Source organism: Chelonia mydas, chromosome 1, assembly GCF_015237465.2.
Source record: "Chelonia mydas isolate rCheMyd1 chromosome 1, rCheMyd1.pri.v2, whole genome shotgun sequence".
NCBI classification, from domain to species: domain Eukaryota; kingdom Metazoa; phylum Chordata; order Testudines; family Cheloniidae; genus Chelonia; species Chelonia mydas.
Genome location: NC_057849.1, coordinates 117,589,994 through 117,615,856, shown reverse-complemented (window position 1 = coordinate 117,615,856; position 25,863 = coordinate 117,589,994). Strand labels below are relative to the sequence as shown.

General features: G+C 39.9%; 1 protein-coding gene across 6 annotated transcripts in view; it reads right to left on the bottom strand.

The window, feature by feature from the left end:
• Window positions 1-25,863, bottom strand: part of MGAT4A (alpha-1,3-mannosyl-glycoprotein 4-beta-N-acetylglucosaminyltransferase A) — a 138,923-nt gene that overhangs the window by 24,214 nt on the left and 88,846 nt on the right. For all 6 annotated transcript variants that reach the window (XM_037898565.2, XM_037898579.2, XM_037898576.2 and 3 more), the window contains 7 exons: window positions 20,468-20,514; window positions 19,712-19,825; window positions 18,931-19,006; window positions 13,679-13,793; window positions 8,780-8,910; window positions 4,970-5,077; window positions 4,356-4,549 (listed from right to left, as the gene is read on the bottom strand). In XM_037898565.2, the coding sequence (XP_037754493.1) occupies window positions 4,356-4,549; window positions 4,970-5,077; window positions 8,780-8,910; window positions 13,679-13,793; window positions 18,931-19,006; window positions 19,712-19,825; window positions 20,468-20,514 (785 nt within the window). The remainder of the gene's footprint in view (window positions 1-4,355; window positions 4,550-4,969; window positions 5,078-8,779; window positions 8,911-13,678; window positions 13,794-18,930; window positions 19,007-19,711; window positions 19,826-20,467; window positions 20,515-25,863) is intronic.

The following is a 25,863-nucleotide window of genomic DNA, read 5'->3' as shown; positions in this document are numbered from 1 at the left end:
TAACTGGTGTCAACCCATGGGAACTGTCATAACCATACAGCTAAGGGTAGCCTAGAATTTGTCCTTACCTGTAAGGGGTTAAGAAGCTCAAATAACCTGGTTGGCACCTGACCAAAAGGACCAATGGGGAAAGAAGATACTTTCAAATCTGGGGAGGGGGAGACTTTGTTTGTGCTTTTTGTTGGGTGTTCTTTCCTGGGACTGAAAGAAGCCAGGCCGAAATACATCTCCTCCAACCAATCCTGAACCAGCCTCTAATATTACAAAAATAGTAAGTAAAGCCAAGCAAGGCATGTTAGATTATCTTTTGTTTTAGCTTGTGAATTTTCCCTTTGCTAGAGGGAGGTTTTTTCCTGTTTTTTGTAACTTTGAACTAAGCCTAGAGGGAGTTCCTCTGTGTTTGTGAATCTTTTGTTACCCTGTAAAGTTATCTTCCATCCTGATTTTACAGAGGTGATTCTTTTAACTTTTCTTTAAATAAAATTCTTCTTTTAAGAACCTGATTGATTTTCAGTGTCCTAAGACCCAGGGGGGGGTTGATCTGTGCTCACTTTGTAACCAACTGGTTAGGATATTATTCTCAAGCCTCCCTAGGAAAGGGAGTGTAAGGGCTTGGGGGGATATTTTGGGGGAGATTGGGCTCCAAGTGTCCCTCTCTGAATGTTTGTTTAAATCATTTGGTTGTGGAGCATACTGCCCAAGGACAAAAGAGATTTGTGCCTTGGGGAATTTTTAACCTAAGCTGGTAGAAATAAGCTTAGGGGGTTGTTCATACGGGTCCCCACATCTGTATTCCAGAGTTCAGAGTGGGGAGGGAATCCTGACAGGAACATTGGAAATATGTATTTTTTCTGCTTGAGTGGCATTTTTCTTGTCACTAAAATCACTAACAATAGTGTCTCATCTATCTGCTATTTCTACACAATAGCCTCAGAATCATTATTTAACATTAAAATTCAGGAAAGCGTGCGCACGCGCGCACACACACACACACACACACGTATATTATTCCAAACTGAAGTGAAAATTGCTAAATTATTCTCTTAAAAATAAAAGCTGTACAAGAATATTTTAGTTACAAATTTAAACATGCAGAAGTTTGGAAATTCTAAAATAAGTTTGTCAATGAAAAGTAATATTAATTTCTATTTTGTAAATGTAACATCAAGCTACCTCATAAAAATGAAACTGTAGAAAGCTGCTCTATCCCTGACACCTTCCTTGTATGGAGTATGGGGTCAGGGTTAATAACTACCTAATTCTGGTGTCATTTAAAAAACCTCAACCATTTGTACAAATCTATGTCAATACTTTTAACCTCCATTTGTGATTTTAATCTTCTCCATTACATACTTAAACTGTTTAATCTCTAAAAGCAGTTCTTCATCTCTTCTTTTGCAAAAGCATGTGCTGATTGTACCCTTTTTGATCAGCTACTGATTGTGCAAGGCTCATAAATCAGGTCAGGAAATAGAAGTAATCTTTTCTAGCAAAATAAAAACTGTATTTTCCAGTGTTTCAAAAATCTATGCTGGTTGAGAGAATTAATTATTGTTTCTCTCAGCTCAAGTTCTGTCTTTAGGTTTCTGACTCATGTCCTTTCAAATTTTATGTACTTATAAAATGTACTTATTTTACACTTTTGATGAAGACAAGGCTTTCCTTTCTTCACAGCTGGCCTGTAAAGATACTAGTGAGCTTGATACTGATCAGTATCATGTAGTTCATGAAACTACATGAACATCACTTGTAGTTTCATAAAGTTTAGTTTTATATTCATTTCTTGGTAATTCGATATAAACAACTACAATTATACTAGAGAAAAGGAAATAATATTTCCCTTAAATTAAAATTCTCTATCGATGGGTGATACTTACTGGACAGGTGTTATTTAATTTAATTAAACTACAATGTGATTTTTTTTTTTTTTTTTTTAGAGTCTATTGTTGTATAACGTACAACTGCATTTTAACTTAATTGGAAAAAGTATTAGGTTTTTTTTCTGTCTTGTTTTTATGTGCCTAGTGAACTGTTTGATCTATTTATAAAATCCCGGGGGTGAAAATCTGGCCCCACTGAAGTCAATGAGAGTTTTGCCATTGACTTCAATGGTGCCAGGATTTCGGCATTAGTGGTTTTTCTGGACTCCAAGCTCCTTTTTTATCATGGTTGTAGTTCTTGTTATTTAGGTTATAGTGTGTGTTTCGTCTCTCTCTATATAGATTTTAAAACGGCTCTGGTTTTGATAATCTTCTCTTACTGATTGATGTTTACATGATTTTTAAAAATAAAAAAAGGAACGTTCTATAGAATAATCAGATTACATGTATGTTAAAATGTGTCTTCCTCTGAGAAATCAACATAGCAGGCTTACTGTTCTTTTTCATTGTTCTAAAACACCATTTTTTCTCCTCTGAGTGACTGTGCACACATACATTTCGCTGTGGGTGACTCACCAGCCGTTTTCTTATAAGTGGTGGGATTTTGCATTATCTGAAGAGAGACTGATTTGCCAAAGCAGGAATCATCCCAGGAAGCTTGAGTAATAATATTGTATCTAGAGAAGCTATGTACAGTTGAGCATGTTGCTGCTTTGCAAATGTCCATTACAGAAATAAAGAAAAGGAGGACTTGTGGCACCTTAGAGACTAACAAATGTTAGGAATGTTGCTCAAAAAAGACTGAAAGTGGAATGAGCCCTAGTGGAGTGGGCCATTATTATGGTGGAGTAAGGACTTTAGCAAGATCATAGCAAAGCTTGATATAGTCAAAAATCCAGTATAAAATACACTGAGCTGGAACAGATTCCCTTTTTGATCCTTTCAGCAGAGACTTCAAAGAGTCCAGCAGAGGATTTGAAAGACTTTTTGTGGTTGAGGTAAAATGCCAGAGCCCTCCAAACATCTAAGATGTGAAGCTTTTCTTTGGCCTTGGAACTAGGACATTTTGGAAAGAACAGTGGGAGATAATACTCTGGTTGAGGTGGAATGCTGATACCACCTTAGGCACAAACTTGGAGTGCGGCCCAAGAGACCTCTTGTCTTTGCAGAAAACTGTGAAAGGAGGGTCTGCTAAAAGTGCCTGCAGTTCTGAGATTCTCCTTGCAGAGCTAACAGCCAACAAGAACATGGTTTTCAGAGATGTTATCAAAGGTTCAAAAAGGGAACCAACAAGCAAGACAGCATTCAGGTCTCATGAAGGTAATGGATCAGACACAGGATGGTACATGCTAAGAAATCCCTTTTAAAATCTGGAAATGACAGGCTGTGAAAAAAGATAGAAAATCCATCCACTGGAAGGTGTTCTGCAGAGATGCATGCTAGATGGACTCTCACTGAACTGACAAAGACCAGAGGACTTCAGATGCAGCAGGTAATCAAGTACATTATTTCAGTGATAGGTTACATACTATAGTTAAAAGAAAAGGAGTACTTGTGGCACCTTAGAGATTAACAAATTTATCTGAGCATAAGCTTTTGTGAGCTACAGCTCACTTCATCGGATGAAGTGAGCTGTAGCTCACGAAAGCTTATGCTCAAATAAATTTGTTAGTCTCTAAGGTGCCACAAGTCCTCCTGTTCTTTTTGCGAATACAGACTAACATGGCTGCTACTCTGAAACCTGATACTATAGTTAGTAGTACTGCAATTTCATATTTGAATTTTTTCAGAACGCTAAGGTAAATATCATATGGTCCTGGTGACTTCTTATTGTTTAGTTTATCAATCTGTTCTAAAACCTCTTCTACTGACAGAGATCAATTTGGGACAGTACTTCAGATTTGTTGCCCAAAAAATAGCTCTGATGTGGGTATCTCCCCCATAACCTCTGAATTGAAGATCAGTGCAAAAATTCATTTAGCTTCTGTGCAAGGGCTGTGTCTTCCCGGAATCCTCCTTTAACAGCTTTGTCATCTACTGGTTCCACTGCCTGTTAAGCCGGCTTCCTGCTTCTGATGTACTTTAAACAAAATTACTGTTAGTTTTTCCATCTTTAAAAAAAAGTTTGAAAAAAGGCTTGAAAAAAAAGTCACCTTCAACCGACTGGAACAGACTCAATTTGGCAGTCTTTTTAACTGCTGGCAGGGCACTGGCTGTGGTGTTATACTTCTGGAGAAGGTTACAAAAATAGATTTTGTAGCAAAATACTCTAAATAAAATACAGAGTCAACTATGAAGAACAAAGTGGATTGAAGCACATTTTAAACTGAACTGCAAAGTATCCATTTCATCTGACACCTTGTATGAAATTAGTTTTTCATTATGTTTAATCTATTTTTCCTCAATTCTATCCTCAAGCATACTTGCTTAGCAAGCATCTTTAGCTGTAAGACCAAAAGACAAGTGATTACTAACCTTTCTACGTTGACTGGTTTGTCAAATTTAAATAGGATATAATCCCCAGCAATTGGTGTAACAGCCCAGAAAAAATCCTCTCCCATATAGGTTTTTTCCAGTGTATGTCCTTGGTAGACTTTTAAAGATGTAGAAACTTCTGCCGGTGGATTCACATGAATTTTATGTAATAATGGTTTCAGGAAGTCTTTATCCTAATTGAAAGAAAGACAAATATGCTATTAAGTTGGTCAGGCAGTCTCTTTTCCTTAGTGGCTAATTTTGCTAGTACTTAAAAGCAAATGGAAAACAAAGGGCAACTAATGTATTATCCATTTTCTCCATTGTACATCTGAGACCCTGTATTGATGAATAAAAGGTCACAGTATTACAGATAAAAGGTTAGAGATTTAAAATGAGAGACTATATGCAGGAGTCATAAAAATATATGAGTTGACCTAGACATTCTTCTATTCTATGGTAGTCAGCTTTAATCAGGCTTAATTCCAACTAGAGTATAATATATTATACCTGAAAATGCTAAACTATAGCAAAAAGTTAATTTTCTGATCTGATGAAAAATCACTTATCAATCCTGTCTGATATGGAAGGGAAAGGAAGTTTTAGCTACTAACCGTGAGTTTCTGGATCTTTCCTGCTAGGGAGGAGTGCAGGCCAACATGTTGGAAAAGGGAAGGCCTGAAGCGTATTCGTAGATTAGATTTCTGTCTATCACAATGTTTCTTAAAATAAAATCAAGAAAACCTCACATTAACAAAGATAATAAAGAAAGATCAGTGAGTTTTTATTGAAATTGTAGGATAATGCATGATTCATGAACCAAAACAAATTACAAGAAACTAGAACTATATACTTCATTCCTGATGCTATCTTATTTCATTGCATAAGAGCACCATTGGGCTATTCATTCTGGTTAAAATGTACTCCTCTCCTCCTGCAAAAAGCCTGAATAAATGGGCTCTGTACAGAGGAACTACATGAGAAATTATTTACCAATCAGTAGGTGGGTGCAGGGCAGCCTGTAACCCCACCATAACCACTTCTTGAGTCAAATGGGAATTTCTGTACAGCCTCCATATGATGATGATATGTGACCAGTAAGTCTGTATAGTCTCAGACATAGTGCTCTCCTCTCTCCCCTTTCCACCCCGTGACAATACTAATGGGGCTCTCCTGTCGATCCACCCTACCTAGCTGGTATTGGACCTGGCATAAAGCTGCTGAGTAAATTCTGCTCATTCATTGTTGCAAGTGGGGCTTGTTAACTCTATAGGGATATAAGGAAGGTGGAATTAATGGCACCTGCAGGAATACTTAGACATATCAAACTTGGGCAGAAAACTCAGGTTGAGATTTCTGATGTTTAATTCTTGTTTCTAGTACCAGGAAATCCAATTCTCAAGTATGGGATAAATCTGGACTATACTCTGACTACAAGTATTCTGTTTAGAGCAATCTGCTCACATGCCCCATATTCTCCAGCTATACTGGTCTACATGCCAACTGTGCCATACACAGAGACCCTTTAATATACTCTCTCTCAACACTTGCCCTGCCCATGCAGCAGAACTGAAGTGGTTCAGCTACACTTGGCCCCTTCACTGATGGGTGAATTTTACCCCTAGAGTTTTCACAGACAAAAACCTCAGCCAAAAAAAGCAGTGTGTAAAGTTAACCTGGAAACACTGCAGGCAAACACACATGCAGAATAGCACCCTGGAGATAAAGCTTTTTTATTGTAATAAGAGTCCTCTTGAGGATCCACCACACTAGCAAAGCACCACTGATAATTACAAAATGTCTCTTAAGTGACTAACATAATGAAGAATCCATAACCTTGAAGAGCAAAATTTTGATTGGTTAAAGGACTGCCTAATGTTACTATGGTAGAACAAGGAGTCTCCAGTATTTTAAAGACCTGCAGCAATTCTACAATATATGTAAATACTTTACCAATTTTAGCAGATAATTTAAAATATTTTTTCAGAGGACTCCTAAGGTTTCCCCCACACACCTTCAAAACTCCCTATTGTAGCCATCATTCTTTTGGTTAATGAGACCTGGATGAGATTTTTTAATGGAACTAGTCAATACAGCTTCTTCACTGGACAGAGAGAATCATAGAATCACAGAATAACAGTGTTGGAAGGGACCTCTGGAGGCCATCTAGTCCAACCCCCTGCCCAGAGCAGGACCAATCCCAACTAAATCATCCCAGCCAGGGCTTTGTCAAGCCTGACCTTAAAAACCTCTAAGGAAGGGGATTCCACCACCTCCCTAGATAACACATTCCAGTGTTTCACCACCCTCCTAGTGAAAAAGTTTTTCCTAATATCCAACCTAAACCTCCCCCACTGCAACTTGAGACCATTACTCCTTGTCCTGTCATATGCTATCACTGAGAATAGTCTAGATCCATCCTCTTTGGATCCACCTTTCAGGTAGTTAAAAGCAGCTATCAAATCCCCCCTCATTCTTCTCATCCGTAGACTAAACAATCCCAGTTCTCTCAGCCTCTCCTCATAACTCATGTGTTCCAGTCCCCTAATCATTTTTGTTGCCCTTCGCTGGACTCTCTCCAATTTCTCCACATCCTTCTTGTAGTGTGGGGCCCAAAACTGGACACAGTACTCCAGACGAGGCCTCACCAATGTCGAATAGAGGGGAATGATCACGTCCCTCGATCTGCTGGCAATGCCCCTACTTATACACCCCAAAATGCCATTGGCCTTCTTGGCAACAAGGGCACACTGTTGACTCAGATCCAGCTTCTCGTCCACTGTCACCCCTAGGTCCTTCTCTGCAGAACTGCTGCCGAGCCATTCGGTCCCTAGTCTGTAGCGGTGCATGGGATTCTTCCGTCCTAAGTGCAGGACTCTGCACTTGTCCTTGTTGAACCTCATCAGATTTCTTTTGGCCCAATCCTCCAATTTGTCTAGGCCTCTCTGTATCCTATCCCTACCCTCCAGCGTATCTACCACTCCTCCCAGTTTAGTGTCATCCGCAAACTTGCTGAGGGTGCAATCCACACCATCCTCCAGATCATTTATGAAGATATTGAACAAAACCGGCCCCAGGACCGACCCTTGGGGCACTCCGCTAGATACCGGCTGCCAACTAGACATGGAGCCATTGATCACTACCCGTTGAGCCCGACAATCTAGCCAACTTTCTACCCACCTTGTAGTGCATCCATCCAGCCCATACTTCTTTAACTTGCTGACAAGAATACTGTGGGAGACTGTGTCAAAAGCTTTGCTAAAGTCGAGGAATAACACGTCCACTGCTTTCCCTTCATCCACAGAACCAGTTATCTCATCATAGAAGGCAATTAGATTAGTCAGGCATGACTTTCCCTTGGTGAATCCATGCTGACTGTTCCTGATCACTTTCCTCTCGTCTAAGTGCTTCAGAATCGATTCCTTGAGGACATGCTCCATGATTTTTCCAGGGACTGAGGTGAGGCTGACCGGCCTGTAGTTCCCAGGATCATCCTTCTTCCCTTTTTTAAAGATGGGCACTACCATTAGCCTTTTTCCAGTCTTCCGGGACTTCCCTCGATCACCATGAGTTTTCAAAGATAATGGCCAATGGCTCTGCAATCACATCCGCCAATTCCTTTAGCACTCTCGGATGCGATGCATCCAGCCCCATGGACTTGTGCACATCCAGTTTTTCTAAATAGTCCCGAACCACTTCTTCCTTCACAGAGGGCTGGCCACCTGCTCCCCATGCTGTGCTGCCCAGGGCAGTAGTCTGGGAGCTGACCTTGTTCGTGAGGAGCTTACCTTGTTCGTGAGAGCTTTCTGTGTGGCTACATGAGGTACTCCCTATAGGGCTACAAGAACTACCTCCACAGGGATGTGATAGTCTGAAGATGAAAAAACCCTGGATGAAATCCTGGCCTACTGAAGTCAATGGAAAAACTTTCATTGACTTCAAAGGGACCAGGAATTTACTCCAAGTCTGTATATTCAATGAAGGATTCCTTCACTGAAGTATTGAGCACTACCATTGAGCTATTAGGATGAACCTTTATAATTATTTTCAAAAATTAAAGTGGACTCAAATAATTTTGCTGCAGAATGTTAAATATAGATAGTGTAACTGCTAGTTATCTTAGGCCTGCTAGGCACAAAAAATTTTGACCTCTGTTTTCCCCCCAAAAGTGCATTTCTAAGCCTCCCAAATCTGAAACATTAAGAAATGTAAGAAAGTAATTTCTCTGATCTCTGAGGTCTCCAAAACTTTCTCACAGATTCAGATTTAAAAATAGACTGAAATTTGTATTGGGATATGAAGGAACCATGAAAAGAATCAGCATATCACATACTACTTCTTAGATTCACAGAAAATAAAGTTGTTTTTATTTTTTTTTTATCAAGAAGAGACATTAAAAGCTACATAACAAAAATTGAACTTACTGCATCTTTTTCAGGGTTGCAGACTTTCACCCAGAGTATATGATCTAAGAGCCAGTCAATAGGTTTCTCCTTATAAAACATAAATATGAACTCTACAATAAGAGTGATATCTGGAGATTGGAACATTTTACCTGTAAAGATATTATTCTAAATTAATAATAGTAATTCTGAAACAACTCTTTTGAGATCACGAGCCCAGAGACCATATTGTTTGTGCTAAGGCAAGTTGTATTACCATCTCACAATTGGAAATCCCAGCTGATATCACAAAGGGACATGTCAACAAGTTGAGCAAAACTATATAAACAGGAAAACTTCACAAAATAGCTCTTTACAATCTTACAACTCCCAACATCTTTAAAATACTCAACTTGCATAATAAAACACAACTCAATGTAAATACAGAATTTTTCAACAATTCCAAGAACAGAGAACTTTAGAATACAAAAGTCAAACTTAAAATAGGACCAGATTTCTGTAAACCATTAGCAATACAATGTTGAAGATTATTTCTCCATATTAAAAATATTAATTTTGTGTTTATATAGAGAAGAGGGCAAATGAGAGTTTGGGATTCAAAAAAGGTATACAGTGGAAAATTTACTATTACCTATTATGACCTTCTATTAATTTATTAGTTCATTGGATTCTCAGTATATTTTAACTCTATTGTAAATTTATACTATTCTGACTGCATAGTATTTAGTTGGTCAGTATTAATGTAAAAGATACAATTCAAGAGGAAAAACTTTGTTTTCATTCGTCTCTGAATTATAGATATTTAAATAATTCATTAAAAATCTCTAGTAAAAACACTGTTTTAAACACAGAGTTAATTACAGCCACAAATCAGAATGTTTCCAAAACCAATTTTATATCTCCAGAAACACATTCAAAGTGAAAAACTTTTAAACTATTTTTTATGCTTATATTCTGTAAATTATTGAAGTTCTATGACTAATATTAAAATGGATCCATCGACTGAATCTGTCTGGCAGCTGGTGTTGTTAGACTCCAAACTCATCCAGAATTAACTTTTTGTTCTCAATATTTTAACTGGAAAAAATTTAAAAACTTGAGTGAGCACCTCACCCGTGCTACATGGCCCCTTCATGTTAGGGGTTCTAAAAACCTCTAGATCCAGCCATGGGAGAATTCCCCCAACATAGGAACTGTGGAATACAGTTGTAAGGCTGCCTTCAGAGGACTCCCTTGCAAGCCTTGGCATAGGGGACATGTCCAGGACAGGGCTGTAGCACTTGGAGCTCAGAATCTCTGCTGTGCAAACTGCAGGTCACAGGCTGCCAGAGAGGCTGCCATAGTTCAGACAGGACCCCAGAGCTGTCTATGATATACCATGGACTGCCCAGCAGCCCAAAATTGGGAGGGCATCCTCTCCCTCAAAACTGATGACTCTGTGCTGTGCTTCTTAGAGGTGAAGCACAGAATTCCACTCTTTATAATTTATTTAGTGATTTATTTAGTTTAAATGACAACACTTAACGACTACATATTCAGCACAGCATACAGAGAATGCAACTTCTGTTATGATGTATGGATGGTAGAATTCTAATATTTTTTGGCTGTCAGTTAAAACCCCTCATCAACAAGGATGAATTTGTCACCTCTGTGTATAAACAATTTTTTTTCTATCACACTTTTTAAAAAAACAGATTAGATGTATGCATAAATAAGACTTACAGCCAAGACAAATTTTAACAAAAACAAAACACCATTTTTATAAATGAACTTGTAAGCTAGCTAAGGCTTTCAACAGTGTACGCTAAAGCCACATCTCTATTAACATTTCAATTATTATTTTTCTATGTTAAATCAATAGGGACAAAGTGATATAACAGGCCATCAATATGCTAGCCTTTTGAGATCTGGATATAAATCTCATCCCAAGTCATAAATAATGATTTATTTGGCTGCCCCAACATCTTTGTTTCTTCACATTACCAAAATTGTACAACTTGTAGTATGTGTCCACATAAAGAACCAGAAATGGAATAGCAGAGATGGCAAATCAAGAATAATGATAACTGTGTGAAGAATTTTGCACTGTGGATGATTACACTATGTCTACATGTCTCTAGCCAATCCTATTAATCACACACTTTCATGAATACTACATTCATTCAACTTAAAAATAGAATAAGTAGCTAAATTGGGAGCATTAGACTCCTGATTTAACTCTCTCAATAAAAAACACTGTTAAGATGTGGTGTAGTCATGGGTAAATCCTGCTGAAGGCCTACTAGCAATAACATCTGAATGAAATGGTTACAGAATGGAGTAAGCAGTAAATATAACACATGGGAAAGCAAGAGATAAAAAGGAGAGAGCAGCTGGAGACAATTAATTAATTTAGTTTTAAAAGTAATTATTTTCAGAATCCATATAAAGAAAAGCCAACAAACAGGCAGGCAATCAGGTATAACTCAACTTCTAATCCTTGAGTTCCAATCAGTTTTATTCATGATTTAACCAGAAACTCTATGAAATAAGCAAATTGTAATAAATAATGCTTATTTATTATTCCCCAACGGTAGGGGTGAGGAGAGAAAGGTGCCCCTTTTAAAGATGATCTGTAAATATACTTTAAAAAGTAACTCATAGGTAAGCCTGCAAGTCTGTCATGGAGGTCATGGAAGTCACGAATTCATCCGCCTCCCACCAAGTTTTAGTTAGGGGTATATAGTAAAATTCATGGACAGGTCACGGGCCATGAATTCTGGTTTACTGCCTTTGACCTGGCCATGACTTTTACCAAAAATACCCATGACTAAAACGTAGCCTTACTTATAGGTAGAGCCCTGGAAATCTGCAGATATCTGCTTTATATCTGTGGACCGTGTTTGGGATCTGATACAGATACAAATTTTGTATCCACATAGGGCTCTACTCATAGGGTTATAGGCTGCATGTCCCAAATTGCAAGTGTAAACTAAAGATTCAGCACATGATAGATTTTATATATTTTGCCTTTTCCGTCTTAAAAAACTGCAGATCACAAGCTCCCGCATGCCACAAGACATTCCAGCGTATACTATGCTAATTAAGAAAATCTATAATTAATTTTACATTACTTGTAAAACCACAGAATTTCATACAAAAATCTACATTAAGAGAATGGTTAGATTGTGAAGCAAATTCCAAAACCCAAGTAAAATTCATAATTAAGGTTTATCAGCACAACCCAGAAATTGAGATCCATGGCATTCTAGTTCCAGGCCAGTCTCCCGAGATAAAGTCTGGGCAGTCACAGAGAGTTACAAGGTGTACACAAAACTCCTTAGCAGGAGTAACAGAGCTGCTTGGAGGACAGAAGTAAATGAACTCTTAGCTCTCCACTCGAGGCTGGTCCTTTTCCTCTTCTCACCCTTCTCCCTTGTGGAGCCATGAAACTAATAGGAGGTATTTCAGCTGGAAGGAACCCTAACTGTGTGACTCAAGATGAAGAGAACACTTGTTCTTGCCTGGCTTAAGAACTGGAAAATTTCTTCCTCTCATTTGGGGCGGTTCCTGTCTCCCCATTGCTTTTGTTGTTTGATCCTACCACCTCATTGTCAAAGTACGGATCACCATTTCCTCCCGTTTTGGTTTGGGGGAAGGTTGCTGGCTGATGTTTTCAACCCAGTGGACACCCATTCTGCTTGCTATACAGCCCTGTTAAGGATCATATCTCCCTCACTTCCTGTGCATGAGAGGAACATATTAAAAACACATTTGATATTAAGCTGACTTCAGGGGAATGCAGGTTCTTTAATTATTGACAAAATTCTGAAATCAAGAGTCTAATTTTACATTCACTGTTTCCCACCACCTTAATACAATGAACTGAGACACAACTTCCTTTGCAAACAAATATGTGGGTAGAGATCTGGGTCTTTAATTGAAATGTTGGAAAAGAATGAAAAAAAACCTCAGGGTTACATTCCACTAGCCACGTTTCAGATTCTTCTTCCTGTTCTGGGCTCAACTTATGATCTTTGTATTTGGGATCAGTAACGTTGACTAACTAATGGAAAGATGTCATAACTTCTCTGAATCAGTTTCCAGTTTTATCATTGTGTGGTTCTAGTTCATTATGGTTAATTAGATCAAACCAGACTGACTCTAGCTGTATCAACTTTCAAAGTGTTAAATTCCTTTGAAAGCTCTTTCAGCTGCATTTATGTAAGTTTTGTGCCTCTCAGTAAAATCTATTATTGTGTAGGAAACAAACAACACTAAAATTACTCTCATGACATAGTGGTGGTCAACCTGCTAAGATTCTGTACTCTGCATTTTCTGTCTCAACATTGTTGTAATTATCCTAATCACTGTAAATGACAGGTGGTATTTGTGACGCCATCCCTAGAAAGGGGACAGGCTCTGGAAGTCACATGGTTGCTTCAAGTGGTAGCAGGAGGGTAGGATAGAATCTTTTTGCAAAAGAGACTAATTTTTATGGCTGCTGACCCTTGGAAACTTATGAGGTCTCTAATGGCCAAAAGACATCAAATTTACTTTGGGCTGGATGAGTTTTCTTGATTTTGTCCCTTTGCTTCACATATGCAATCTTCTTTTAACGTCATTTTTATTTTGCCAAAAATTAAATAATTAGAAAGAAGACATATTTAAAATTTGATTTTCCATATTTTTAAAAGCAATTTAATTTTTAGTTATAAAAGTGTTCTCATTTTCCATAGCTTAATTCTGACTCAAACATCCATAGGTAACCGCAATTATTGTAGTGTATAGTTACAGCATATAGCCATAAAAGTCAATCCATTTTTATTCCCTGTTCCATTACCAGTATAAAGGTGGCACTTTTGAGGTCATAGCACTATTAATCAGAGATTCTGTGGCTGAACTTTCTTTTCAAACTACTAAACTGGACATTTTTCTTACCAATGAAACCCAGCTGAGAAAATTCTAGAATCATCCAATCTTCAGAAGAGAGCTGAAGTGCAAAATTTTTTATCGTGCTGAAATAATTCTGCTTGACAACAATGTCATCTTCAAGCTAGGGGAATCAAACACTTGTATTAACACAAAGCAGGAAGAGCAAAGCAAAAATAAAAAGTACAGCAAGGAAAAAGTAGTCCTAAAATATATTTATCCATAGATTTCTAGTGCAATCACCACCCTAGTATCCAGGAATCGTACACAAGAATTATTACTGTAGAAGCATGATCACCGTCCACTTATTTGAGGATAATTAGTTTGGAGACTCTTTATAGCAAAAATCCAGGGATATATACATCAACTATCTGGGAACACACAAGAGTGAACTGGATAGGAAATAGTTTTAAAAAACTTTTCTCTTTACAAGCGTATAATATCTAGATAAAGATTCCATTCAGCATGTACTTAACTGCTGTTAAAAAAACAAGGAGTCCACTGGCACCTTAAAGTGGAAAACCAGTGTTGACAGGGCCAATTCAATCACGGTGGATGTAAGGTAACTCCCTTCTCTTCATGTGTCAGTATATTTATGCCTGCATCTGTAATTTTCACTCCATGCATCTGAAGAAGTGGGTTTTTTACCCACGAAAGCTTATGCCCAAATAAATCTGTTAGTCTTTAAGGTGCCACAGGACTCCTCGTTGTTTTTATGGATACAGACTAATATGGTTACCCCTCTGTTACTTAACTGCTGTTAGATTATAAGCTATCAATAATGATCTCTCATCCTTGATCAAAAGGCTGTGGCAATATTAAATACTTTAGTACACAATTGTTTGATGTTGCTACTTTCTGGCATATAACAGAACTGTACCAAAAGGGAAAGCACCATCTTTTAACTTCTATAATATTTTATTTGGTATTTTCCCCGCACGTTTCTTAGATGGGAAAGTATGTGTGCATTTTATAATGGGCAATAACAGCTTGAAAACAGAAGCTATAGTCCCATTCCCTCAATAGCAATTGTCTCAGCAAATGTAGAAAGCAATTATCATGGAAAATAAGCATAGAAATGTTTACATAACTCAAAGCAGTACAATCTCCATTTTAGAATTATGCTTATGAAGCAAATACTGACATGACTAAACAATTTTTAAAAAAATTTCAAATGTTCCATAGTAGTGAGAGTTTTGGACTCTATCCCCAAAATTGCCCACTTCTGCTTACAACTGTTGCCCATAGTGGAAGCACTGAATACTAGTACCCATACATATGTTTCCTCCTATCGCATGTGTTGTTTGTAGGCACACAAATGACTAAGTGTGAGTTTCCAGATATAGATTAATTGGTTGTATTGTTTACTTTACTTCACATGAATACATGTATTATTTGTAACAAAACTGACATCATAGCAGATGACTTCACAATAATTTAGAAATTGGCATTAGACACACAAGGTGGGTGAGGTATTATCTTTTATTGGACCAACTTCTGCTGGTGAGAGAGACTAGCTTTTAAGCTTACATAGAGCTCTTATTTCAAGTCTCACTGAAGTTGGTCCAATAAAATATACTACCTCACTCACCTTGTCTCTAATATTTGGGACCAACATAACAACACTGCATATATAAAATGGCATATCATAACAGTGAGGACCACTAAAGTTACATGGGAAGAGAAACAAACAGCTAAATGTACCCCCCCCCCCAAAAAAAGGATGAATCTCAACACTGATTTTATATTCTTCTTCATGTATTTATTGTGACAAATATAACTAATTGGTAAGAACCAGTTTGAGTGATTCAACACAGTGTGAAAATAAGATAGGCCATAACATGCATTACTTCTTATTTACTAAAAAAGAAAAGGAGTACTTGTGGCACCTTAGAGACTAACCAATTTATCTGAGCATAAGCTTTCGTGAGCTGCAGCTCACTTCATCGGATGCATCCGATGAAGTGAGCTGTAGCTAACGAAAGCTTATGATCAAATAAATTTGTTAGTCGCTAAGGTGCCACAAGTACTCCTTTTCTTTTTGCGAATACAGACTAACACGGCTGCTACTCTGAAACCTTCTTATTTACTATATGTAGTGGGGTAGCATTCAAAGGCTCCCATCAGGACAGGAGCCCCACTGTGGTAGGTGCTATACAAACCCAAGGGCAGGATCAAATCTTCCTAATAGCTTAAATTCTAAAATTACTGTCTTATAACTGCATCTATTGGTGTACTGTGAGACAGAAGGCCAAAGTTTATGTGCCCTCAACCATCCTGATAAGAGATACTACAGGACAACACTGAAGGGACTAGGTATATTGTGCAGAATCTGAATAAAGAGAAGGAACTTTACACTTTTTTGTAAGCTATTAACGCCTTTATTTCTACATGTTTATGGTAGGATCTAACTGAAAATTTCTTCATGGCCATGATTCCTTAAAGGCAATCAGATCATCATTCTCTAATGCCATTTTTAAACAGTAAAGGTAGAGTGTAATATTGGTATTGTTACCCCTTTTGGATCTGAGCAGCTAGTCAAATTTTGGGGCTCTGGCAATGTTCCAGTTGCAAGTAAAACTGATGGAGTCTGGTAATCTCCTTGATACAATCTTGTTTATTTACAAGGATTGTACAAAATCCTGCTTGTCTGAACATAGGAGGAACAAAGAACAAAAGGGGCAGTTTCTTAGTTTACAACCCTAAGCATCTTTAGCCAACACCACACCCAAAACTCTAGCTTTTTCCAGAGTCACATTGTGCTCACAGGCTACTGCTTGGCTTTCTTGCTTTTTACCTCTGCCTCTCTTTCTGTTCTTGTCTGTTCTAAGTTTGTGTGTTCTCTCTCACACAATACCCAGTGGAACCCTCTGATCACATGGTGCTAGTTTCTAGACAAAATCTAATAAGCCTTGCTTTAGGTGTGGGGCCTTAACTATATCTTACAACCAGGGGTGAGCTGGAGCCGGTTTGCATGAACCGGTTGTTAAATTTTGAAGCAGTTTTAGAACTGGTTGTTAACCTGCTTCCCTGCAGGGGGTGCTGAGGCTTTCATGGGCTCCGGCTGAGAAGTGATGTAACTCCTCCTCCGGCTGCTGGGGGCGCTGTGGTGCGGGAGCCATGTGGGCTGCCATCTGGCCCTGGGCACGAGCCCTGTTGCTGCTGCTGCTTCCCCGACCCCTGGCCCTGGGGCTCCCGCTGCTGCCTGGTGGGTCCGCGGCTGCTCTGCTGGGCCTGGGCTGCATCCTGCTGCTTGGGCTGCTCCGAGCCGCTCTCCCCACGAGTACCCACCACCCTGCCCGCAGCCAGCCCATCTCCAGCCCCTGCCGCACCCCCTGCCCTACCCGCAGCCAGCCCCTGCTGCACCCCCTGCCCTGTCTCCAGCCAGCCCCGCACCCCCTGCCCGCAGCCAACCCCTGCCGCACCCCCTGCCCTGCCCACACTACCCCCGCCAACCTCTGCCACACACACCCCCCTGCCTGAAGCCAGCCCGTCACACCCCCTGCCCTGTCTCCAGCCAACCCCTGCCGCACCCCCTTGCCCGAAGCTAGCCAGCCCCTACCTCCACTCAGCCCCTGCCCTGCCTCCAGCCAACCCCAAACCCCCCTTTCTCCAGCCAACCCCAAACCCCCCTTTCTCCAGCCAACCCCACACCCCCTGCCCTGCCCGCAATCAGCTCCGCACCCCCTGCCTCCAGCTAGCCCCACATCCACTGGTGCCCTGCAGCTCCCAGGGCAGTAACCCTGCACACCTGCTTCAATGAGGGGGGCAGGGAGCAGCTGGGACCCACACATGTGCACACCCTAGGGTGACCAGACAGCAAGTGTGAAAAATCAGGACAGGGGGTGAGGGGTAATAGGAGCCTATATAAGAAAAAGACCCCAAAATCGGGACTGTCCCTATTAAATCGGGACATCTGGTCACCATAGCACACCCCCAGGGAGTGGCGGGGACCCACACATGTGAAACAGAGCTCATTTCTAGTTCAGGCCCATCTTTTTAAAAAAGAACTTTAGGTAGGGTTAACATACATCTGTATTTTCCCGGACATGTCATACTTTTTGGTTCTTAAATCGCCGTCCGAGAGGAATTTTCCTGGGAAAATATGGACGTATGGTAACCCTATTGGTACAAAAAATACATACTGTGGCACATCCTTTAAATCAGAACTTTTTATAGGGAACCGGTTGTTAAGATTTTGACTGCTCATCACTGCTTACAACTATCAAAGAAAGGGTGTGCTCACACACCAGTTTGAATGAGGTTTTAGCTCAACCCATAACAAGGTTTCACCCAGCTCATAACAGTATAACATACATTCTTTTTTAATCTATGTACATTCAATCTTTCAGATGTCCTGCCAAGTCTTAAAGCGTCACTGGACTCAGTGGCCTCCCATTTTAGAAAAAGGGAGTCATGGTTAGTTAACCACCAAGATAGGTCAGTTTTTAAAAAATTGTCACTTTAATTCACCTTCATTTTGGGACCTCCCACAGCTAATTTTCTTCTTTTCTCCCTGTGTATAGATATAAGTTCCATACTGTGATTAGGTGGTTTTATATGTCAGTAAGGGGCAGTGTTGGCAGCAAATGTTGCCTGAAGAAAACATGCTGCTGTTTCTTCTAATAGCAACTCAAGCCCTAAATGTATTTGAGGGGGAGGAGAAGGTGGGGTTCTACCTGAAAGCAGGAATAAAAGGTGAAATCTACTCAGGGCTACATTTAAGTTTATTTTAAATTTTTCAGAACTATTACAGCTTTCACCACAATCTTATCTTTTAGTTAAAAGCAGTGAATCTAGCAACACACTTAAAAGAATCTGTATTCAATACACAGTCACATTAGCTTATGTGCCAAAGGACACAAAAACTGTATCTAGGCCTCTTCAAAACCAATTAAAAATAATGCAGCATCAAGAGCTCTACTTCCACCAACAACTATTCTATTGTTTCTTTGCATCATAGAGGCTCCACTCCTACCCCTTTCTTTGGCATCTGAAAAAATTAAATAGTCTGTGTTCCTTCATGTTTTTTGCCACATCAGCAGTTTTTTGCCACACTTATGCATATAGACAACTGGCTTTCCAGTTTAGGCAGTGTATGTAATTCAACTTATACACATTCACTAATACTATAATATCCATAATTGCAGTCACGCTACAAATATATAATCATTCTATTTATATTCTATTTAGGTTTTTATGATGTGCCTATCACCAAGGCATCTTTGAATAGCTTTACACATCAAAGAACAGCGATTTACCTGAATATAATAAATGCCCTTTTTCTGGGCATACATCATAAGAAAACAATAGTCCAAGTTTTGTTTTGTTCGCCATCTGAAATTAAATGTTAAAAAAAAAAAAGTCAAGGAATTACAAAATAAAAAAAATTTCACAATACATAGTGAATTGCATAACAAAGAATGACAAGTTACTACACATTATTTGAATGATAGAACAATTATATCAGGCATTATTCTCCCAGGAAAGCCTCTGTCTGGAAAAAAAAAACCCAAAAAACAAACAGGTGAATGCCCCCCGCCCCTCCGTATGCTGTAACACAAAAAGAGGAACGACCCAACTGAATCTCATATTTTGCAGCTATTTAAGCTTTCTCTAAAAATATATTGGGTATTTCAAATGGTAAGTGAGCAATACTGTTGAGTTTCATACACTGTTCTATTCCTGACAGCACGAAGGAAAACAGAAAACAAGAACAGACAACCTACATGATGTTATGCAACAAAAATTTTATACGCTGTTATATTCTGAACTCCCACTGCATCTTCCCAGAATTTAACATTAAAGGAAACCCACAAAGCTTAACATTTAGGCTTCAATCCTTAAGAAAAAAACATGCAGGAAGTGCTTCATGCAGATGCAGAGATTCACCCATGCGGTTTTTTTGTTTGTTTGTTTTTTTGCGCAGAATTAGGGCCTTTTTCCCCCACATAATTTAAAGAATATATGAAAAATGTTTCCAGAATTCACACTCAGTCTGGCATTACATAAAACAAGAAAGGTCTGAGGGAAAAATCTTACCTGACTCTTTCTTTTGAGTCTCCAAATGTCTCTTTTAAATTTGTCAAGTCAGGATAGTAAGTTGCAGGTGGCGATATTATTTCCACCAAGCCAGAACTGATTTCTGTAGAAAATCTATCATCAGAAACATCAAGTAAATAAGTGCAGTGGGACTATTTATTTATTTATTATTGGTGCAGTTACTGTGTCTGACATAAAACATATTTGTAATCATTTGGAAAAAATGCATAATGTTACTTCACAATATATCGGAATGAAGGCTCATCTTCTAACTTTTATGATATGCAGGATTTATGTCTGGTAAAATTACATTCTTAATTTATGTTGACAGCATAATACGGCAGTACAATTTTTTAAACAAGCAACATAAAACAAAACTAGTATTAAAAGTTATTTTCCTAAGTGAGTCTTCCAGAACAATAACTCCTCCACTCTACACTATATTCTAGTTAATCTAATGATGTCAATTTTTAAAATACCTGTGCTTTCCCTTCTATAGCTTAGTTGAGCATACCACTGCAAAGGATAGCATGAATGCAGATGTCATAGAATCCATTTATGTCACGCCAAATCCACTTAATCCCATTTACTGTTTTACAGTTTAACCTACTTAATTACTTCCCCTTGGTTTGTCTTCATGCGCTTATTTTTTCTGAAACCAAAACCATCCTGAGAAAAAAAAAGGAGTAACCAAAACATTTCCTTCACACCACAGCTTTGTTAAGAAAACAAAACAAAACAACCCCCACAACTTACTCTTTCTCCAGGATTGCTACAACGCTGTGTACATAGTCAAGATCTGTCTGGAAAAGAAAAAAAAGAGCAGTTTTGGAGCTACACTTTTCCCCTTTAAAAAGAAAAGGTATTTTAAATTGTGACATTTCACAACCATAATTTTAGAACACAAGGTGTTCAAACAACAGAGAAAAGGGATTTTTTTTTAAACTGGAGATGTAATTAAAAATAGTAACACTTTTTAAATGTGTGCTGCAAAAAAAGTTTGGTGGGGACTGACATAAAATGAGATTCATGCCAGAAGAATTAAGTTAATTATATTTATTTTTTTCTAAACCTACAAAAGTGATATTACGTCTACGAAGTGTTCTATGTAGTGAAACTGCTCATTAAAAAAAATCATAAGAAAAATTTAAAGTCTAGTATTTGCACTGCTCAGGTGAATTTGTAGTGAAGTAACTAGAACCAACTAGCTGAATTAGATTTCAAGACACCCTCATAATTTGAGTTTTTTGTTTTGGCAGTGGGATAGTGCCAATATCTGTGCTGAGAGGAGCAGTGAGGGGGGCTTGAAGGCATATCCTGGTACTGGGAAGTGTTCTGGCTCTAGTGCTGGCACAGGTTTCAGCATTGATATTGGTGGGCCTGTCTTTCTCACTTTAGATGGCAGTGCTGGTGTCCTGGTGCTATCCTTCGTTGATGTTGAGGGCTTCTTTCTCAGTCCAGAATCATCTCTGCGGGATAGACGTATTGCCTCTCCACGCTGTGTTTGCACTCAGTGTGGGCGTGCCTTTCTGCTTTGGAGGATGGAGTTGGGTCTTTCTTCCCCACCAACCCAAGGTAGACACGGTCAGTATTGGGGATGCCAGTGCCTGCACAGATGGTTTTGGTGCCTTCTTCACCTTCCTTTTCCTTTGGAACCAGGGGTGTGGCGCCTAGTCATCAGAGCACTTTCCTAAGACAAACTTCTCTGTTCCTATCTCAATCCAGGAGTGGAGACATCCTCCAAAGTTACCCTCCTGGATTGCTCTAAGAGGTGTAGTTTGAACTTGACATCCCAGGATTTCTGGGTGCGGGACAAAAAGAGCAGCAGATATCATACTTACTGGGGATCTGTGCTTGCTTCCCCAAGACAGAACAGGCATCTGCTCTGTTAGTCTACCACGGGCATTAGTACACTGAAGGAAAGACAGGGTTTGAACCCAGTGAGTTTTGAATACACCATAGCTAGTGGTTGCCACAAAGCACCTCATCCTGCTGTACAGAGGCATGTCCAGGAGGGCCTCCCCAATCTGCCTTAAACTACTTTTTTTTTTTTTTTTTTTGGGCAGGGTTGACGAATTGGGGGGAGAAAGACCAACAAAACTTAAATGAAGAAATTAATTAAAGAGAGAATCGAGAAGACATTTCTTCACCAGAGAAGAGTTACAGAAATCAGAAGTGGGTTGAGTCACAGGCCAGGTTCCGTCTCACTACCATGGGCAGAAGAGGGAGCTGAGGGAGGGGCCAGGTCGCTCTGCCCTTTATTCCCTTGTATGGCTCCACTAAGAGGCACAGGGCATACCAGACAATCCCACCAGACTTGCTAGTCAAAAGATTCCAAGCTTACAACTATGTAGTGCTTGCACACCTACGGTGGGATCCATGCATACCTGAAGAATTACTAGTTTTAGGAAAAATATTTACAGATAAACAAGTTTTCTACAAATAGACAACTCGAAGTCAGATTATTTCTCTTGGAAATAAAGACGTTAAAACGGTCATTTATAGTATCTATTAAGGCCCCAAATCACATGCTTAAGTGCTTTCTTAAATAGAGATGGTCTTATGAATCAGGGTCTAAATTTTACTAGAGACAAATTTCTACTAGCAATCTCTTAAGTCTGATTTAAATAATGTTGCAAAAATAACAAAGTTTTACAAATCACTTAAATCAAATCCTGACCTTCTATAAGGTAAAGGTCACCAACATTCTAAACCTGCCCTATTATACAACCTATTCTTCTGTAATATGTACCCAATTCTGGAAAAAGTGAGCCTTTTAATTTATAAATCAAAGCTGAAAATCAGTCTTTGTTACAATTTTTAATCTAATACTCTGAGGAACTGATTATCAATTTTCAAAAGAAAATGTTTAGCCTTTGACAAATCAAAGTAGATTCTGGAAGTTCATCAGAATGCTTTATTTACAGCCTCTTGCTGGTTACTCTTACAAATGATGGAAAACAAAGGGATAATTTATGCTCTTCTGTTGATGTGCCCATAACTCAGATTAGCATTAATGAGCTATGTGCACTGAAAGGAGAATCTGCCCCAAGAATTTCTATAGCAATATTAATCCTGTTTGATTAAGGTTACGATCCTTTGATTTTCATCACCATTTCAATTAAGAAAACCTGCTTTCATATTAACTAAAGTCCATTATAATGCCTAACAGAAAGCATCTTGAAATGTATGGGAATAAGTTTCCTCCTGAAAGAATTCTGAATGAAAACTTTAAATATGTCAACATGCCTCATATCAAAAGCATACAACTGTTAGGTAGTCTTCTCTGTTCTCAAACTGAATCAGGTTAGATCTGACTAGTAGGTGTATGGAAGACCTAATACAGCAAACATTCAGTAGACAGCACTATTAAACCTATGCCCCGGAATAGTGAGAGATGTTATTGCTGCTGGAGGTGCCACCCTCCGAAGGAAGAGACACGTAGTGATTAAAAGATTCAAGGCCAACTTTTCACAAGAGCAGAAGCATTAGACCTGGTGTCCTGGAAAAATTACAACTCAGGTGGTTATACTCTTATCTGTTAGCAGGTGTTAGCCAATCCAGTGCTAAGATTTTTCATACCCAGTGCCTCCTCTTAAGAAGGCTGGCTGGCAGCCAGGCAGGCAATCTTTTCCCAGGTAAGACCTTCCAGAACTAGAGAGAAGCCTTTTTGCCAGCCAGCTCTAGTCTAACTAAGCAGCCACTTTGCCAAAGACCTTTTGTTTTGTTTTTTTCGGCCTATTAGTAGGTTCTTAGTGGGTGCATACTGCCACATTGTGGCAAGCACAGCAAGTGTGAGAAATTTGTTTTTCCTTGATATGGCTGCCACCAATATATACAGTCACTATGTGTGACGAAGTGGGACTGTTCTTAATGTTTTCTCTGAATATTGTGGGGGTGCCTCAGCTTCCCCTATGCAGTTCTTAAGTATCTAGATAGTGGGATAAGGGTGTATGATTGTTGCAGAGTCCTAGAGGGCAAGTGTGTGCAGGGATCTGGACACAGAGAATGGCCAACACCCTGTTTCCTGGCAACTGATGGCCTGGCCCTTCCCCCCTGCAAGGTGATAGCTAAATGATTGGAGAACAAAGGAATCAGGTGTCCTCCTGGCCCGGGAAAGGGACAAAGCCCAGAGGAGGAGGGGCTAGAGAGAATTTCAGTTTGAGGCTGGCTGGGGATGAGGAGTGAAGTGCAGATGTGGTTTTCTGGCTCACTGCCCACCAAAATGGACCCGGCTGAGGGGTCCTGTTCTCTGTACCTACAAGCTCTGTTTCAGAACATGTTCTTGTCGTCTAATAAACTTCTGTTTTACTGGCTGGCTGAGAGTCACGTCTGACTGTGAAGCTGGGGTGCAGGACCCTCTGGCTTCCTCGGGACCCCACCTGGGCAGACTCGCTGTGGGAAGCGCACGGAAGGGCAAAGGATGCTGAATGCTCCGAGGTCAGACCCAGGAAGGTGGAAGCTGTGTCAGCTTTTTGCCCTGCAGACAGTCTGCTCACAGAGAGGAGACTTCCTCAGAGTCCTGACTGGCTTCGTAGGGAGACACTATGCCCACGGGAGAAAATTAAACACAAAAAGAACTAGACAGGAGAAGGACAGGAAACAGTCAGGAGTTGTTGGGTTGAGTGGGAACTACTCTGAGAACCATCTGACCAGCGTGGATAGATTCAATTAGTAACCATGAGAAATTGTGCAAACTGAGACCAGCAGAGTTAGTTCACAGAAACTTCCTACTTTAATGGAAGAGGTGACTAATGTCCTGGTAGAATGAGTTCTAAAGCTCCTCTGCACAGAGAAAGCCTCCCAAAGAACCAGAGTGCTGGAAACAAACTCCACTGGGCAAGGACAACACTTTCTGCTTTTTCAGAGATTCCTCAAACAGGACAAAGAGAGGTCTATAATAATCAAAAACTCCAGGAAAAACAACATGTAAGGGTTCTTCAGGCCTCCAGGGAAGGCTACTTAGTATCCATTCCATCTTGGGCTAGAGGAAGATCTGGTGAACTTAAGCTCTGGCTCATAAAATTAAAGTTCATTGGGGCTTATATCTAGGGCCCTACCAAATTCACAGACCATGAAATCTGGTCTCCCCCGTTAAATCTGGTCTTTTGTGTGCTTTTAGCCTATACTATTACAGATTTCAAGGGGGAGACCAGCATTTCTCAAATTGGGGGTCCTGACCCAAAAGGGAGTTACGGGGGGGTTGCAAGGTTATTTTAGAGGTCATGGTATTGCCACCCTTACTTCTGCCAGAAAGCAGCAGCTGTTGGCCAGGCGCTCAGCTTTGAAGGCAGCGCTCTGCCAGCAGCAGTGAAGAAGTAAGGTGGCAATGGTGGCAATAACATGCCACTCCCACCCTTACTCCTGCGCTGCTGCCTTCAGAGCTGGGCAGCCGGAGAGTAGTGTCTGCTTACTGAGGGCCCAGCTCTGCAGGCAGCAGTGCAGAAGGGTGGCAATACCATACCATGCCGTCCTTACTTCTGCACTGCTGCTGGAAGAGGCTCTGCCTTCAGAGCTAGGCTCCCGGCCAGCAGCCGCCGCTCTCCAGCTGCCCAGCTCTGAAGGCAGCACCACCACCACCAGCAGCGCGTAAGTAAGAGTAGCAGTACTGCAGCCCCCCCTACAATAACCTTGCAACCCCCCGCACAACTCCTTTTTGGGTCAGGACCCTACAATTACAACACCATGAAATTTCAGATTTAAATAGCTGAAATAATAAAATTTACTATTTTAAAATTCCTTAGACAGTGAAATTGACCAAAATGGACCGTGAATTTGGTATGGCCCTACTTATATCTGATTAGTAACTTCCTTTCAGAGACATCACCTGCTCATCCTAGAGGAAGAAGATGACAAAAGCTTTTGTCTATTCATTGAGGAGGCTAACATTTTCTGAACACTCTTTCAAGGATGAATCCAAGATATCTCCACAGAGACAGATCCCTCAATGTGTAGGGGAGAAAATGAAGATACAAACAAATTTCCCCTTGAAAGGGATGAATCCAAGGCTGTGCTGAGCCAGAGCAGAAGAGCCAAGAAAGTGAGTCTCTAAAGAGATGGGACATATCAATGAGTGTGCTGGAGAGTCACCAAAGAAAGAAACTTGGGAAAGGATGTCTTGTTAGGTGGAACTCCATGAGCCAATGAACTCC